The sequence below is a fragment of the Nicotiana tomentosiformis genome, chromosome 2, assembly GCF_000390325.3.
Source record: "Nicotiana tomentosiformis chromosome 2, ASM39032v3, whole genome shotgun sequence".
NCBI lineage: Eukaryota > Viridiplantae > Streptophyta > Magnoliopsida > Solanales > Solanaceae > Nicotiana > Nicotiana tomentosiformis.
The window spans coordinates 91,401,377-91,417,742 of record NC_090813.1 but is presented as its reverse complement, the minus strand read 5'-3'; the positions used below and the strand labels follow the sequence as shown (position 1 = coordinate 91,417,742).

Sequence of the window (16,366 nt, the reverse complement as noted above, 5' to 3'; positions counted from 1 at the left end):
TGGTGTCAGTTCAGGCATTTATGTCTAAATGTCTAATTTTTTTATTAAAATATACAAACTTATTATTCGAATTTCAATAATCAAACGTACTATTCAACGACCAAATCTACTTTAAACGAGTTCAAATTTATAACATAAGTTTCAAAATGTTATAAAGAACAAACTCCAATATAAATTTGTCAAAATAATAATAAATATAACAAACCCAAAAGTATCAAAATAATAATAAATCTAACAAACTCAAAAGAGTAGCGTTTTTGTCTTAAGTTCACCAATAATTAAAAAAATAACTTAAAAATGGCAAAGCCCAAATAAAGCACGCGGTGAAACTTCTACATTTTTTCCCCATGTCTGTTGATTCATTTGATGGATTGGATTCATCCAAGTTCAAACAAGATATTAAGAAGACAAGGAATTCAATCCATCCGTTATTTATTTTGCCAAATGATGCGTTCAATAAAGTTATTTATTTGCCATGTAATGTGTTAAATGAAGTTCACCAATTAATTAAGCGCTCACCTTTGATAGTTCTTAAAAGGTGCACATCATTCGCATGTTATCACAGGTTCAAGTTAGTATCAATTTGTCAATATTATATAAGTGAAGTGTAGATAAGAAATACTAATTTCAGGGAAAAAAGCAATCTTAATAGGACAAGGTGTTGTTTATAACATATCGAAAGGCAATTTGGTTATATGTTGTATACCAAACATTTTTAAACAGTTCCTTTTTTCTTTTCTTACCTTTATCTAAGGGGTTGTTTGGTACAATAGTGAGATATCCCATGAGATTAGTTATCCCACCTTTTATATGAGATAATTAAATTCCTTCATTTTAGTGTAAAAGTTATTTCGATATTAGCTAATGCCCCAAACCAAACATGGGAGAAAGTTAATCACAAACCTTATCCCGGGATTCTTATCCCATGTACCAAACGGCCCCTTAAGGTCGGTATCATTAAGTTCATTTAGGCTGGGCCTTTTTCTTGCCATTTTCTCCACCAACCACTTTATTAATTCGGAAATGCCCAAAGAGGAAAGCAAGAAGTGAAACAGCATTAGTGATACTGATAGCAATAGTCATAATCTTATAATGGGACAGAACAAAGTGGCAATATAATTGGCAACAAACTGGACAGAACAAAGTGGCAATACGTTGATCTCCTAGTTGCCACTAGCTACTCAGGGTAAGCATCAACTTGTTGTATATATTGTGATTTTTCTTTTTTCTTTAAAGTAGAACATAAAAGGGGTCCAGCCTCTGGCAGACTGATTGATAAGTGTATATTTTATTGAAGTTCTAGCAACTTCTTTCTCTTGCTAATTTAAATACTGAATGAAAATTCAGAATGATGTGATCTCAATAATCTCTCCTTTTAATTTCTTACGCATCTTAATAGCAATAGTGCAGTCGCAGGGTCGGAGGAAGGGCCTCAACCTAAGGGAAATGACGATAACATACCATAATGCAAATATTAATGGCTGATTTCATGGCTTGAACATGTGAACTATAAGTCACACCGTTGTATCTTAGTGGGCTTTTGGACATAAGAATTGTAAAATTTTAAAAAAAATTCAAGTGAAATTGGTATTTGAAAATTAGAGTTGTGTTTGGACATAAATATAATTTTGGGTTGTTTTTGAAATTTTGTGAGTGATCTGAGTGAAAATTTTAAAAAATAACTTTTTGGAGTTTTTCAAATTTTTGAAAAATTTAAAAATTCATCTTCAAGTGAAAATTAGAAATTTTATGGCCAAACATTGATTTCGGAAAAATTTTAAAAAAATTCGATAAAAAAGTGAAAAAAACTCTTACGCTCTTAATCACAATTGAAGATTTCTTCATTTTTTCTTCAAAAGTTAAATATAGTAACACTAAAAGAAAAGAAAAGAAAAGAAAAGAAAAGAAAAGAAAAGACCTTAAGTTGAATGCTAAAAGAAGTACAAGTACCAAAAGCACACAGTATAATACCTACTTGCTCCCCGCATTGGACCAAGCTTAGAGTTGGCGTCAGTCTATCTATACTGATGTGCATCCACGTAGGCAACAAAATCCGAACTTCTGTTAACTACAAGAATCCAACCAGAGGTAAACATTAAGTCATTAACCATGGTTCAAATTCTAAAGTTGTGGACCCGCTTGCAGAAGACGACAAATCTAACCCGCGTTTTCACAGATTCCCTTTATCATGAGTTCAGAGGACGCAAATTCTTTGAACTAAAATTTCCGTCTTCTCTGTTTCATTTTCATTTTTTTTTTTCTAGAGAAGGCAGGCCTTCGCCGTCACATCATCGGAACCTTATGGCTGTCTCAAGCTGTGCTAGGGCTTTTCCATCCTTTGAATGCCGTTCGGATGCCGAATTCTCTGGCGGTATTCCCCGCCACGACATTCCTAACTCCGGCAAGGCCAGCATTTTGAGTCACGGATCGTCCATTCACGGTCTGTCTTCTCTTATTTATAGGTTTCCTCCGAACTTTGTTAGGCAGTTGAGCATTAAGGCTCGGAGGAACTGCAGCAACATCGGTGTGGCTCAAGTTGTGGCGGCTTCGTGGTCTAACAATAACTCATCTCCTGATTTCACTCCGGTGGCTAAGGCCGTCGATGCCGCCGCCGCTTCCATTGCTCCTGTTGATACCACGGTAGTTAATGATGACGTGGCGCTGGTGGAAAATGAGACTTGTAATGATCAAAATGTACAGTTTGACAGTTTGCCAAGTGTGAGATACGCTTCGTTTTTGAATTCTGATGGGAGTGTCGCTATTCATGCCGGTATATTTCCGAACCTGCCACCTTTAGCTATAATTTTCTAAATTTTGATTTCTTATGAATGTTTATATATTGCTCAGTGAATTCCGAGGCCTCATTTGTTTTTCTTTCAGGTGAAAGGTTGGGACGCGGCATTGTTACGGATGCAATTACTACCCCAGTAGTTAACACATCTGCTTATTTCTTCAACAAGACTTCTGAGCTCATTGATTTTAAGGTATTTGCTATTGTTACATTTGCATCTGGCCATTGAGTAAGTACTTTCTTATGGCGTATGAGCTACAATGTAGATTCGCTCAGTCTTTTTTACTGAAGATCCTAACTGTAAGGCTAATACATAATAATATTATGGGAAGCGAGGTGATTTGCCCATCCGTTGTCGCTTGTATAGTTTCACTGAATTTGAAAGAGCATGCAAAGTACTTCTTTTAGGTTTATCTATATTGTTGTTTCTGATTTCTCTGTTATAACTTGGCAGGAGAAAAGACGTGCAAGTTTTGAATATGGGCGCTATGGGAACCCAACTACTGTTGTTTTAGAGGAGAAGATAAGGCGAGTTTGGTTTTTGGTTTTGATGTTTTTATGTATATTTTTTTTTGTTTCTCCACTTGTGTTTTGTGGTAGGTACTTAAGAGATAATGTGTTTTTTGTTTTTGCAACAGCGCACTGGAGGGTGCTGAATCAACCTTGTTAATGGCATCTGGAATGTGCGCCAGTACTGTAATGCTGTTGGCGCTGGTTCCTGCTGGAGGCCATATTGTTACAACCACAGACTGCTATAGGAAGACCCGGATCTTTATTGAAACTATACTTCCTAAAATGGGGATTACGGTAACTGCATTAATCCTAGTTTTTCAGATAGCTTACGTTTCTGGAGGGGGTTTGGCTAAGCTTATAAGCTGGTCAAACTAGCTTATAATCACTTTTTGACTTATATACACTTTTGGTAAAGTTAAAAGTGCTTATAAGTCACGTGCTTATAAATTAAAAATAAGCTAAAAGCCATAAGCTGGTCACCCTCAGCTTATGAATTTTTAGCTTGCACTTTAAGTTTGACCAAGATTTTTACTATTTTATCCTTAAAATATTCTTTTTTAGAACAAAACTCTTACATCAATACTCAGTGCCTCAAGTATTGTTTCAACCTAAGCCCCCGCCTCTTTAAGTCTTGAATTTTCATTGACTATTTAAGATAAGCAAATTCTCTATTTCTTTGCATATTTGTATCTATATGATTGTGTATTAATCTTTGAACTGTATGAAATAAATGAGGACATATAAAATTTTTGGTGTATTACTTTCTATGTGTTGTGGTGATGAAGACAATGTTTGTTTCTCTTCAAATATTTTGTACTATTTAGGTTTATTTTTTACTGAGAAACTTTTGTCAATTTATTAATTATTATAACTTATGATTATATGCTTATCATAAAATAAATTATATTTATCATAAAAATTATCTTATCTAAGTTGTATTTAAAATAAAATGACAAATAGAATATTTTGCATTTGAATCGATCTGGAATCTAAAATTTTGAAGAAATTAAGCTCTTATAAGTGTAAACAGTTATAAGGTTATTTAAGTCGTTCTAACAGAAAAAGAGCTTATCAACACTTTTTTTTATCAAATACTGCAACAACTTATTATCAATTTCAGCACTTGTATCCAAACACGTAACTGTTTATTTATTAAATCAGTTTCAACACTTAAAAGTGCTTTTCAGCACCTAATGCTTATCAGCTACTTCAAATCAGCAAATCCAAACGGGCTCCTAGTTTGCATATCTACCGATATTACTTTATTTCTTGACATATTAAGAAAATGGGATCCGCAAGTCTGCTATTGTTTCTCTGTTCATCAAAGTGAATGATATTAATGAATTTTGATTCTGATGGAGATAACACGCAGTGATAATTTCTTCTGGCTAGAGCTTTTCTTGTTTGTTATTCAGTCAAAAGGAAATAAAATAATACCAAGGTGTTTTCTTAGTGGTTATAACTTCTCATTCCTTTATTCATTTCACAGGCCACGGTCATTGACCCAGCCGATGTCGGAGCTCTGGAGTTGGCTCTAAATCAGAAGAAAGTCAGTTTGCTACTGTTAGTCTATTATGTATTGAACTTATAATGACAGAATAATGAAGATACGACTCAACTCACAACTTTCTTCCATGCAGGTGAATCTTTTCTTTACCGAGTCTCCAACAAATCCATTCCTCAGATGTGTAGACATTGAGCTGGTTTCAAAGCTTTGTCATGAAAAAGGAGCCTTGGTTTGCATAGATGGGACGTTTGCAACTCCTCTTAATCAAAAGGCCCTTGCCCTTGGGGCTGACCTCGTTCTGCACTCTGCAACAAAATTCCTTGGTGGGCATAATGATGTATGGTAACCATAACTGGTGTTTTGGCAATTCAAACAATTATGCTCCTACTAAAGGTAATCGAACTGACTGGCTATTGTATTTATGCAGGTTCTCGCAGGTTGCATTAGTGGTCCTGTAAAGTTAGTTTCAGTAATACGTAACCTGCATCACATCCTGGGTGGTGCTCTCAATCCGGTTAGTTGTCTTTGAAGTTTTGCTTGACTATGTTTTCTCGAGTTCTATGCTTTATGAAAGCTCAAATTTGGTGAAGTGAATATTTTTTCTTATAAAAATAAGATGGACTCCTGAAAAATCATGGAATTTGGGGTGGCTAAAGTACATGGAGACATTTGTTTTGTAGTTTGAGCTTGTATTTTGTCAAATCTAATGTAATCCTTGCATGTATCAGAATGCCGCATATCTGATCATCCGAGGCATGAAGACGCTGCATCTTCGTTTACAGCAACAAAACTCAACTGCATTGAGGATGGCCGAGATTTTAGAGGCTCATCCCAAGGTAGTTTCAGCTTGCAATAATTTTTACTGGCATGATTACAAATCACATCTGAGGCAAAGCAGTAGCTAAACTAATTCTATGGAGTTTCTGTATTTACTAGAGAAATAAAGTGGTTCAGCTTACTGTGTTAAAATTGAAAAGGCTTATGGTAAGCCTATTACCTGCAGCATGGTCTAGATATTGGTAATTTCTTACTGGTTTAGACGTTAAAGCATGCGGAAAATAATCAAGACATGGAAGCAACAAGGCCACAGGCTCTTGTTTTCTTTCTTGTAGTGATTAATTTTTTCTAGGCCATATAAGCTGGACAGTTCTTTCTGACACTTCTTATGCACCTTGAGAATGTGCTTCTGACGTCAGAAAGATGTAATGATAGTGTGTTCTTTAATTCTTTGGTTAATATGGATAAAGAAGTTGCGTCCTTGTTGGGTCAGAAAGATGTCACTATAATTCTTTTGATTCTTTCATAAATAAATTTAAAATGTTGCATCCATTTTTGCAACTTTAGGAAGATTTACAGAAACAAAAAACGATATGCACCCAGTGGAATAGTCGACGGGTGCGTAAGCTAGTCCGAACACTACAGTCATAAAGAAAAAAGTTGATACGCGAAAGAGAAGGGGAAGATATAAAAACATACGGATAGTGCTGGTCAGTGGATGGTCATTGAACCTCTCTCTTCCTGCTCCTATACTGTTGTCAGATTTCTGCTTGGCTACAATTGGATATCTTTTATTTTTCTTATAATCATTATCCATCCTTAAGACATCTGGTAATGAATATCTACTATACAGTTTGCTGGTTTTTTGGATTTCAGAAACAATGATACACTATGCTTCCTGCTTTTCTTCTTGTAGTTAAATAGAATTCAGTTGTCTTGAATTTTCTGTCTCATTGTGATCTTTTTTGCTGTTGCAACTTCTGTCATATCTAAGGAAAATGAATTGCAGGTGAGACATGTCTATTATCCAGGCCTGCAAAGTCATCCAGAACATCACATTGCAAAGAAACAAATGACAGGTTTTGGTGGTGTGGTCAGTTTTGAGGTCTGTATACTACTAATAATCTATTACCTTTAGATGGCAACTATATCTTCTCAAGTCCTGTATTCTGGTTTGTTCATGATAAAGTCTATTAATAATTAGGTTGACGGAGACCTGCTGACTACCGCAAAATTTGTGGATGCTCTAAAAATTCCGTATATTGCTCCATCATTTGGAGGTTGTGAGAGCATTGTGGACCAACCAGCAATAATGTCTTACTGGTATGTTGATATTTATTCTGTGGTTGTCTGTGTTTCATTTTCCCTTTCCTGGTACTGTTCTTGAATATGTTTAGTGAGACTTTGGAATTAGTGACATTCAAGAATTGATACACCTAAAGGTCCATCATGTTGTAATTAGGGTGTTTTATCTTACCTGCCATGTAGTATTCGAGGAAAGCAATCTAAAGTAGAACCAAAACAGAGTAGTTATATTTACAGTAAACAGTCCTTCAATATGAGACTTTCATAAAATGTGTATAACGTGCTCTTTCACATGAAAAACAGGGATCTTAGCCAGTCAGATAGAGCCAAGTATGGCATCATGGACAATTTGGTTAGGTTCAGCTTTGGTGTGGAAGATTTTGATGACTTGAAAGCTGATATTCTTCAGGCTTTGGACTCAATATAGGCTGTCTCTCCTGCAACGCAGTTCCCTTTTCTTTTGCTTTCTTTCTACTCCTCTAGCTTTTATTCTTTGAACTTCTGTGTCATCTCCTATTGTTGAGTTATTTGGACAATCCTGAAAGTGTAATGAAAGGATCATCAAACAGGTAGGTGATCAATCAATTTGATGTGTTTTATTGTTTTTTAATTAGCGTCATTTGGTTTGTTGATTCTCCAGAGTTTGCTGTAATACTAGCTAGGAGGAAAACCATCATACTTGCCAACCATCGATGAACTGATCGGATTAACCAACTAAAGTTGGCTTCAGTCATTATGAAAGCACATGTTTAGGTACTTGTCTTAGCAACACGAGAAAACCATTAAACTGATTTTTGGAATTAATTTCTCAAATAAATATATAAGGAAAGGTCCCTATACAGCCAAGCATTGAAAAGTTAAGACCACACCAGCTTGCCGCTTGGATGTTGGAAGTTTGAAGCTTGCCAAAATTCCAAGAAGTGTTTGATGCTAGGTGGTTTAAACAAGACATTATGAAAGAAGATGCCAGGCGCTAAGTGTTCCCTTTGCACATTTTAATCTGCTGTAAGTTAATGAAGCCAGATCTATGGGCCAGGAATCCGAAAGATCTATGGGCCAGGAATCTAAACAAGCTCAAGAAAGTTAGATAAAAGAAAGATAATTAACATATGTGGTTGCCGACAATTCGAACCTCCCCAGGTAAAGCCGGCCTCAAATTAAAGTAAACCAGCAAAGCTTAACGAGTTCGTTGACCCAAATTCATTCAAGGACTAAAGTAGCGTAGGCATTTCAAAACTTCAAATCAACTCATTTAAGGATTGTGTCAGCTTGAATTAAAACTACTACTCCAAATTAAACCACTGTAAGCAAATTTAAATATTAAAATAAAATTTGAAAAGGCAAATATATATATAGTCCATATCAGAGTCTTAAGGTTTCTGTTCAATTATGGAGCTACACAATAGTGTACTTACATAAGTTATGAAAGACAAGAAATGGAATTTTTTTTTGGCTGAATACATATACAGCCCTTCAACTTGGCACCATTTTTCATTTTGGCACTCTATCTCAACCTTGTTCCATTTTGGCCCTCCAACCCTATTTCTTATATTTTACTTTAACACAAAAGCTGACCAGTCACATAGCGTGAGTTGCCTCATATGGTAGGCGCGTGAGGCAGATTTTTTTTTGGGGGCAAAATTCCTTCTAATTACTATTGGCCCCATATTTAATCCCCCAACTTCCTTCCCCGTTATTTCATCTTTATTATTTCCTTCCCCATTTATTGTTATCCCATTGTCATTCTCAAAGTTCCAAATCTTTCATCTGCCGATTTCATACCTGGCCATCCATAAAGCTTCAAACTTTTGCAATTTTGTTGTTCGTTTATTTAATCTGATTAATTTTTTTGTGGGTTTATTTCATAGGACCGCTACGTAGTAAATTGTAGAAGAATGAACTTTTTAAGCTTCTGATTGACATGCCTTAAACAATAACAAACACAAAAAGTTTCAGATTGTTAAAAAGGTCTCAAACACCAGATGCCAAAGTTCCATTCTTTACACAAAACCAACTCTTGCAAGAACTAAATAAAGTTCAAATAAAGCACAAATCAGCTACCAAACAGCATAATACTTCAGCTGCCAGGGGCCGAAGTTTCATTCTTTACACAAAACTAACTCTTTTAAAATACACAACTTAAGTTTGCAACTTTCAGAAGTAACAAAGCTGCCAAAAGCCAACAACAATTAAAACTGCTCTTCAAATCAATCTCGAATGTTGATGAATATGAAGAAATAGTTGATGAAATGTGATTCTCGTCTTCAAATGATGAAGAAATCACCGATAATCGATGGGTTTATCATGTGCAATTATGAATTTGGGAAGGAGCTTAGGGTACTATTAGTCAAGTAGGGATTTGTGACAGAGAGAAAATAAGAAGCGGCTTTAATTTTACCCAAATTCGGTCGGATTCGGGTCTTTTAGCATTGACCCGTTTGACATGGATGAAAACAAAATATGTGGCAACATTTAATTGGATATTTATTACATCTCAGATTTGTATATACACACGCGTTATATTGTTTGTACTGGTTTCAACTTTTGTGTTAAAACGAAACATAAGAAATACGGTTGAAAGATCAAAATGGAACAAAGTTGAAATAGAGTGATAAAATGAAAAATGTTGTTTATGTATTTGGCATCCTTTTTTTTTTTTTTGGAAGTTTGGTGAGTTAGATTATGACTCACTACTCAAACCATTTTGATTGAACAAACTTTGTACTACTAACTAGATTATGACCTATACATTATTTTCGTTTTACTTATAGAAATAATTTTAACTCCAGCAATTTTTTTGACACTCCTGAATTGGTGTGACATGACAAATGTGATAAATGATGTAGCGAAAATAGAAACGTGGGTCGCCCCGTTTGAGAGGACAAAAACACAGCTAAACTGCCAGGACAGTTCTTGAATTGAATCTCCATTTGAATACAATGAATATTCTTTCATGCACATAAAAAGACAGTACGAATTTCCCAAGTTGACTTTCCAATACACGAAGCATCTGCCATTCTGCCTTTTGGTTTCCTTTTGAATACTCAGATGCTTCTTTTTTACTTAAAAAAAAAAAAAACAAATTTCCGAACACTAATTTGAGTTTGCTAAAAAAAAGATTCCCAACTCCATTGCAAGCCTGCAACTTGCCCAAGGAATAAACAATTTTTTTACTATTTTTCGCATCTGGGTATCATTCATAGTTATCTTTATTGGATTATATTCTTAAAATCCAAAAAGCAAATCAAAAAAAGCCAAAAAATATAATCACTGCGTTTACCACTACTACTCTCCCCTTTGTATCTTTCAATAAAATATTCGTAACGTCTTTTGTTCTTTCATCACATGATCACATCAGATTATTCCCAATAAAAGCATTCGATCAGTTGTTTAATTCCAACTAAGTGAAATTGATTGTTTTGTGTTTGAGAAAAAAAAACTGAGTGATCAATCTTGTTATGAAATTCGGGAAAGAATTTACAACGCATTTAGAAGAAACCCTACCCGAATGGAGGGACAAGTATTTGTGCTACAAGCCCTTGAAGAAGCTTCTCAAGCACCACCTCCGTTCTAGCCCTGCTACCGGCGATAATCTTCCCGACGGCGGCGACAATCCCCCTCCTCTTCCTCCTCCGCCTCCCCCGCACTTGCAGGACTGGTTCGTCAGAATTCTCAATGAGGAACTCAACAAATTCAACGATTTCTACGTCGATAAAGAGGAGGAATTTATTATTCGCTTCCAGGTTAATTTCCTTTTTCTTCTAAATTACTGTATACATATGTTAGTATGTCAATCAATTAATAATTGAGATCGGCTATATGAATACTCTATTTTGCGCTCTACTCGGCCCAATTTCTTAGTATTTCTTTTGAATTTAATTCATTTTTTTAACCTTTTGATTTACGGCATTAATCCTGTAATCGCTGTCATTAGGTGATATTTACTATTTACTCGTGACCACCTTAAACTCCGAAGGAATTGTTTATTTTACTGCTGATTATCCCAACTTGCGTTTTAGTTTCCATAATTGAGTTTAAAATTTAACTTTTGATGGATCATGAAATGTGAAGGATGATTAGGTGTCAAGTAGGGGTTTACTTGTACTACTTGTTACAATGGAGTTTTAGGTGGTCCAAGACTGATAAATTTGGACGGATCACTATCTTTTAGGTTTCATCTGCTGCTACAGGATAAAAGTTTGAATGCAGCATGGGCCAATCAATCAATTGCAATTATGGAAAATTAATGACATTATTTGAAGTAGAAAAAAGAAAAATAGATGCAAATGAGATCATAAAAAGCTTAAGAGGGTGGCAAGAAGTTAGTAGTCCGTTCCTTGCCATAGATAGCTGCAGCAAGTGAGGAGATATATAATTGCAGAAACAAATAAATTAGTGGGGTTGGGAGAAGGTATCGTTGGAGCTACCTGGGGAATATTCTTAGTTAAGCTGAAGCATAAGAATATATTGATGGCATATTCCACCTAGGTGCCTTTCCAATTTGTTTAACTGTTTTTCAGGAAATGGCCCTACATGTCTTAAATTATACACTCCTCCTGTCTTAGTCAACACGACCTACCTTTTCTTTGTGTTATAACGGTGGTGTCCAAAGCAATCCATGCGCACCTCAAGTCTATCGAATACCTGCTACCTCCCACCTATCTCCCACCATCTAGGTATGTTTGGTTAATGGAGAAATCACCTAGTTTTTTTGGTCTTTGCTAGGATATGAACCATGATCCCCAAAGTTTTCACTCACTTCTTTGACCACTTGGGCACATCCTTGAGTGATTAATCAACACGACCTACCTTGATTTATGTAGTTAATAAGCATTCAATCAGCCAGTCAATCCATCGATCAAACAACAACGCCTTTCTCTCAAATCAGGTGTACGAATCAAACAACAACGCCTTTCTCTCACGAATCATCTATATCATTCTACTCTATTCAGGTGCATATCATTCTAATGCTTAAAGTCTAAGTTACTCGGACTCTTCACTTTCAGTGCCGCACCCGTGTCGACACGATGTGGGTGTGGGATCCGTGTCGGATCTGGTCAACCGATTTTGGGTACTTTGACCAAAATCAACGGAGAAATTTGGAACATATACTATGATTTTTGAAAACAAATCAAAAGCTAGGGTGATATGGAAGAAAATGGAATACCTTGTATATATAAATTTCTATGTCAGTCCTTTTCCTTTTATCTCCTTCTAAAATTCGACTCTTGTTCAATATTTTCTCCTTCTCGGAATACCTTGCAAGTTTTTCACATGTCTCATAATTTAGACATATTTTTATAACTCTATTTTTAAATAATTGAATTATTTTTAGCCGAATCCCAGCACCCGTATCCGTACTTGGATCCGTACCCCCGAATCTTTAAATTTAGATCATGAAGGATCTGACCTCTAGATCTGCCCCGTATCGGACACCCGCACCCGAGTCCGAGCAACTTAGCTTAAAGTAACATGTTTGAAAAAATTGTTATATCGATTTTGGCCAAAAGGCATTTAAAATTTTTGCTTTACATTTGATAATGTGGAAGGATTAGCAGTAAGGTGCACACAAAGTTTGAAGCAGTATCACATAATTGTTTTTAATAATTTGTGTTCTGGAGACAAAAGTTTCTTTTACGAAAACATTTCAGCATTTCTTTGGGCAAACCAAAAAAAAGGTAGATCACTTTCTCGCCGCTGGTTTAGTATCAATTACCACAAGAAGTCTGGAATTATGAACTTGCACGACCAGATTTTTCAGAAAATGACCGTAGTCCCAAATGTTAAAGTATTCATTCAACGCCAAAGACACGAAATTCTAAGAATGAATCGGTGAATTACTTGATGGAGCTACTCATATGGTTCCCAGCTCTCACACTACTACACTAATGTGTATTTAGTTAAACTCATTCGTGATTACCTACTATACAGTATATCGTATGAGTGATAAAGCGTACTCTCTCTCTCTCTCTCTCTCTCTCTCTATATATATATATATATATATATATATATATATATATATATATATATATATATATATATATATTTATATTAAAATCATTTACTAAATATCTCTACATACTTGATTTTGAACCCAGTTATTATTATATATAACTCGAGTCATGGTAAGAATCCATAAACTTCAAATCTTGGATTTGCCTCTGCCAATTAGTTTCATTGTTGTATGATATTGCCCAGTTTGGCAAGGGATTGGAGGTTTATTTTCTCTTGTATGATATTGCTCAGGTGGGCACAAGTAGTGGATTAAGCAAGATAAACACCTAAATATTGAATATATTTTTGAACTTGCTTATGAATTCAATTCAATCACAATGGGATGGTGCTGTCTACATTGTAAAGTTTGCTTCTTTAGGTGTTGCCAATGCTTCTATTTTGTAAAGTTCAATATACTCGAAACAATTGACACATGAATATACTAGCAACTTTAAGAATCACCATGGTTGATTAATAGCTAAGTCGATCAATGGTTTGATGGCTTAAATTTATGGTCAAGTTGCTTACATTTGTCAATGGCTTGTCACTATCAGTTCTTAAACCCATATTAAAAGTCAGTGATGAGTCATGCTAAGAGCCAATGCTAGTTGCAGTCTAGCAGATTCTTTTTTTATACACTAGTTGGTCGTTGGATACTTGTACTGGCAATTTAAATCCACAAGTTTGCTGCCATACATTAAAGTTGAGCACAACTTGTTGAGTTAAAAGCTGCATCTATCAACTTCTATGCTTTATATAAAACTATTGTAGGGTGAGAGATAAACATTTAAAATTTAAAATTCAAGCACTCGTCGCAGAGAAAAAGAACTCAAGGTGAAAAGTGTGGGCTATTCGCCAGACATTTATGACTTGAAGTCTGTCTTTTATCATTTGCATGAGCATCAATTAATTGGGACGGATTTTTCACTGAATTATCACCTTTGTCCTTGCTTGCAGTCTCTTATAGCTAATGCTTGTCAATCTGTCCCTTTTTCCCTTAATTTGCTCAGTTTCCATAATGCTAGCATTTTACAAGTTGTCACAAGCTGAGGCTATGTTTTGTCTGGACAACGACTTTTGGTGGGATGTCATAATGAGCTTAGTTGTTTCCTTTTTCTTTGTATTAATCAGAATAGGATGCATTTTGGAAGGATGGAGTTGATTTCCCTAGTTAATCTTATTTGTTTCACGCTTTGGGTGGAAAATTGATATCTGCCTTGGCCTTTTATTTGGATTGTTTGGTGGTGAAAGGACTAAGGAGTTGTGTGATACATGATATTTATTCATGTACCCAAAAAAAAGAAGATACATGATATTTATACATGTGCATGTATGTGTGCTTTTAGCATGCTGACGGTTCATTCTTTTACTTTCCAATACCCTAAACATGATTCTAATATTCTTCCGGCCTTTATGCCCATCAAAGCACAAATAAAATTGTGTTAAGAAGTTCTTGAAAAGAACTTGAAAGCCAACTGGCGTAATGTTATTAATAACAAAGGTTGAATGACTACAAAGTCAATATCTACTCTATCAAAGAGAAATCCGAGAACCCAAATCCTAAATTATATAGGAGTCCTAATTCTTTGTCTATCAAGAGCTTCTTAAAAGGAAATAAATAGAACAAAGTAATCCTAACAGAAGGTGGAATATGAAAAGCTAAGTGGAAAGAAAACCCTTATGATAACACTATAACAGATTACTGTAAGATCTCAACTAAAGTGACCGATATGAACAATAATGGCGAACCATACTATTACTTTTAATTTTTAATTATCTAATAGCTTCTGCCTATTTGTTCCTGCATCATGTATGCTTTAGATTGTGACAGCACAACATGTTGGTCACCAATCTAACAATAATAGCACTGCTGGTTCTCTGTGGAGGTAGCAATGCAGTAATATGGTCGATTTAAGGGGTTTCGTGATGTTTCGAAGTTTGGAATTGGGTTTGTTGTTATGTTGTGGAGGATGACGCTTGCGGTGTCCGTTTGAAAAAAATTGTGGTAGTAGATGAGGAATAAGGAAATTGTGGTAGTAGATGAGTTTAGTAAGGGGACTTCTTTTTATTTTGGACTTGGATTGAATCTCTCTAATGGGGTTTCAGAAGGGGACTGAAAATAGGTAGTAGTATTTTTGTTTCTCTCTCTCTCTCTTGATGGTGAAGAGCTAGGGATTGGAAAGGATGGGTTTGAGAAAATATGCCCAAGTGTAAGCACGCCAAAAATTAAAGTGGAAAAATAAATAAATATTCAAATATGTGAGTATCAATTGTAGTTATTTTTAGTGTGGGAATTGATCCGATTTCATCTACTTTTCTTCCAGGAATTGAAGGAGCGAATTGAAAGAGTAAAGGAGAAGAGTGGTAGAGATGGAGTTCTCACAAAAGACAGTGAATTTAGTGATGAGACGATGGGAATACGTAAAGACTTTGTTGCCATACACGGGGAGATGGTTCTTCTAAAAAATTATAGCTCTCTAAATTTTGCAGGTACTGCAGCTTTTACACTGTTTTAAGCATATATTTCTGATATCAGTTAGTTACCATTGCTCGGGCTTTGTGTTTCAAGTGTCGTATTGCTCTAAGTTCTTGCAGAATAAACATAAAGTAGAGTCTCTTTGAATTTTATTAAAGTAGGTTCCATCAGCCTTCTTATACAAATTGTTTTGCTCACTTAGGTCTTGTTAAGATTTTGAAGAAGTTTGATAAACGAACTGGGGGATTGTTGCGTCTTCCTTTCACACAACTTGCTCTTGATCAACCCTTCTTTACAACAGAACCTCTAAATAGATTAGTCCGTGAGTGTGAGGAAAATCTCGAGCTCCTATTTCCTTTGGAAGCAGAAGTTGTTGAATCAGATGCTACTGAAGAAGGGCCAACTGGAGGAACTACTTCTTATGCTTCAAATATTTCTCCAGCATTGCCACTTGGGGAAGAAAATGTGGATATATATCGAAGTACACTTGCTGCAATCAAAGCCATTCAGGGGCTGAAAAAGGCAAGCTCCACATATAATCCACTATCATTCTCATATATCTTTGGTGACCAAGATAATGATAGCACGGGCGCTATAACGGCAGAGAACTCTGATTCAGACCAGTTGGCTGCCTCTCAGAATGATAAAGAGACAGATCAAGAGGATTCCCATCCACCAGAATAGAATTCATCTTTGTAGTTTGCTTATTGGTCTTTGCTCAGTGGTTTGTTGTTAACTGAGGGTGATAAAATGGTTTGCTTCTTCATTGTATACGACTGTTCTGGAATAAATTGCTCGCTCCATCTGTAACCTTTAGCACTAACGCGACTTTGCTAGTTCTTGGATTTACAAAAGCTTGTTGATTATCTAGACTTCTTACTTGTTTGGAACTTTTAGAGGGCAAAACCTTTAAAGATATACATTCAGCGGAAGATGTTTAGCATCGAAGTTGGTCTTTTCACATCTCGAGCACTCTAGTTATCTGTGCTACCATTTCTATTAA

The 16,366-nt window shown here is 35.5% G+C and overlaps 2 protein-coding genes across 3 annotated transcripts; both read left to right on the top strand.

The window, feature by feature from the left end:
• Positions 1–2,197: 2,197 nt before the first annotated feature.
• Positions 2,198–7,503, top strand: LOC104097273 (cystathionine gamma-synthase 1, chloroplastic-like). 2 transcript variants are annotated; one of them, XM_009603828.4, is made up of 11 exons: positions 2,200–2,770; positions 2,881–2,984; positions 3,246–3,319; positions 3,430–3,598; positions 4,794–4,853; positions 4,945–5,148; positions 5,239–5,325; positions 5,540–5,647; positions 6,598–6,693; positions 6,793–6,911; positions 7,197–7,503. In XM_009603828.4, exons 1-11 carry the CDS (start codon positions 2,302–2,304, stop codon positions 7,318–7,320), a joined length of 1,614 nt encoding a protein of 537 aa, XP_009602123.2. In that variant the 5' UTR covers positions 2,200–2,301; the 3' UTR covers positions 7,321–7,503. The 2 variants fall into 2 exon arrangements, with proteins under 2 accessions (XP_009602125.2, XP_009602123.2); XM_009603830.4 differs by lacking the exon at positions 5,540–5,647 and having other exon boundaries at positions 2,198–2,770.
• Positions 7,504–9,832: 2,329 nt separating this feature from the next.
• LOC104097274 (SPX domain-containing protein 4) lies at positions 9,833–16,326 on the top strand. The gene is made up of 3 exons (XM_009603831.4): positions 9,833–10,636; positions 15,212–15,377; positions 15,566–16,326. The coding sequence occupies exons 1-3, from the start codon at positions 10,352–10,354 to the stop codon at positions 16,045–16,047; spliced, it is 933 nt and encodes a 310-aa protein (XP_009602126.1). The 5' UTR covers positions 9,833–10,351; the 3' UTR covers positions 16,048–16,326.
• Positions 16,327–16,366: the final 40 nt, after the last annotated feature.

Excerpts from the sequence above, each read along its gene's own strand:
- LOC104097273 (XM_009603828.4), top strand. The coding sequence starts at position 2,302 with ATGGCTGTCTCAAGCTGTGCTAGGGCTTTTCCATCCTTTGAATGCCGT. Across the intron at positions 2,771-2,880 it reads GAGTGTCGCTATTCATGCCG|GTGAAAGGTTGGGACGCGGC; the intron begins GTATATTTCCGA and ends TTTTTCTTTCAG. Across the intron at positions 4,854-4,944 it reads TGGCTCTAAATCAGAAGAAA|GTGAATCTTTTCTTTACCGA; the intron begins GTCAGTTTGCTA and ends TCTTCCATGCAG.
- LOC104097274 (XM_009603831.4), top strand. The coding sequence starts at position 10,352 with ATGAAATTCGGGAAAGAATTTACAACGCATTTAGAAGAAACCCTACCC. Across the intron at positions 10,637-15,211 it reads AATTTATTATTCGCTTCCAG|GAATTGAAGGAGCGAATTGA; the intron begins GTTAATTTCCTT and ends CTTTTCTTCCAG. Across the intron at positions 15,378-15,565 it reads TAGCTCTCTAAATTTTGCAG|GTCTTGTTAAGATTTTGAAG; the intron begins GTACTGCAGCTT and ends TTGCTCACTTAG.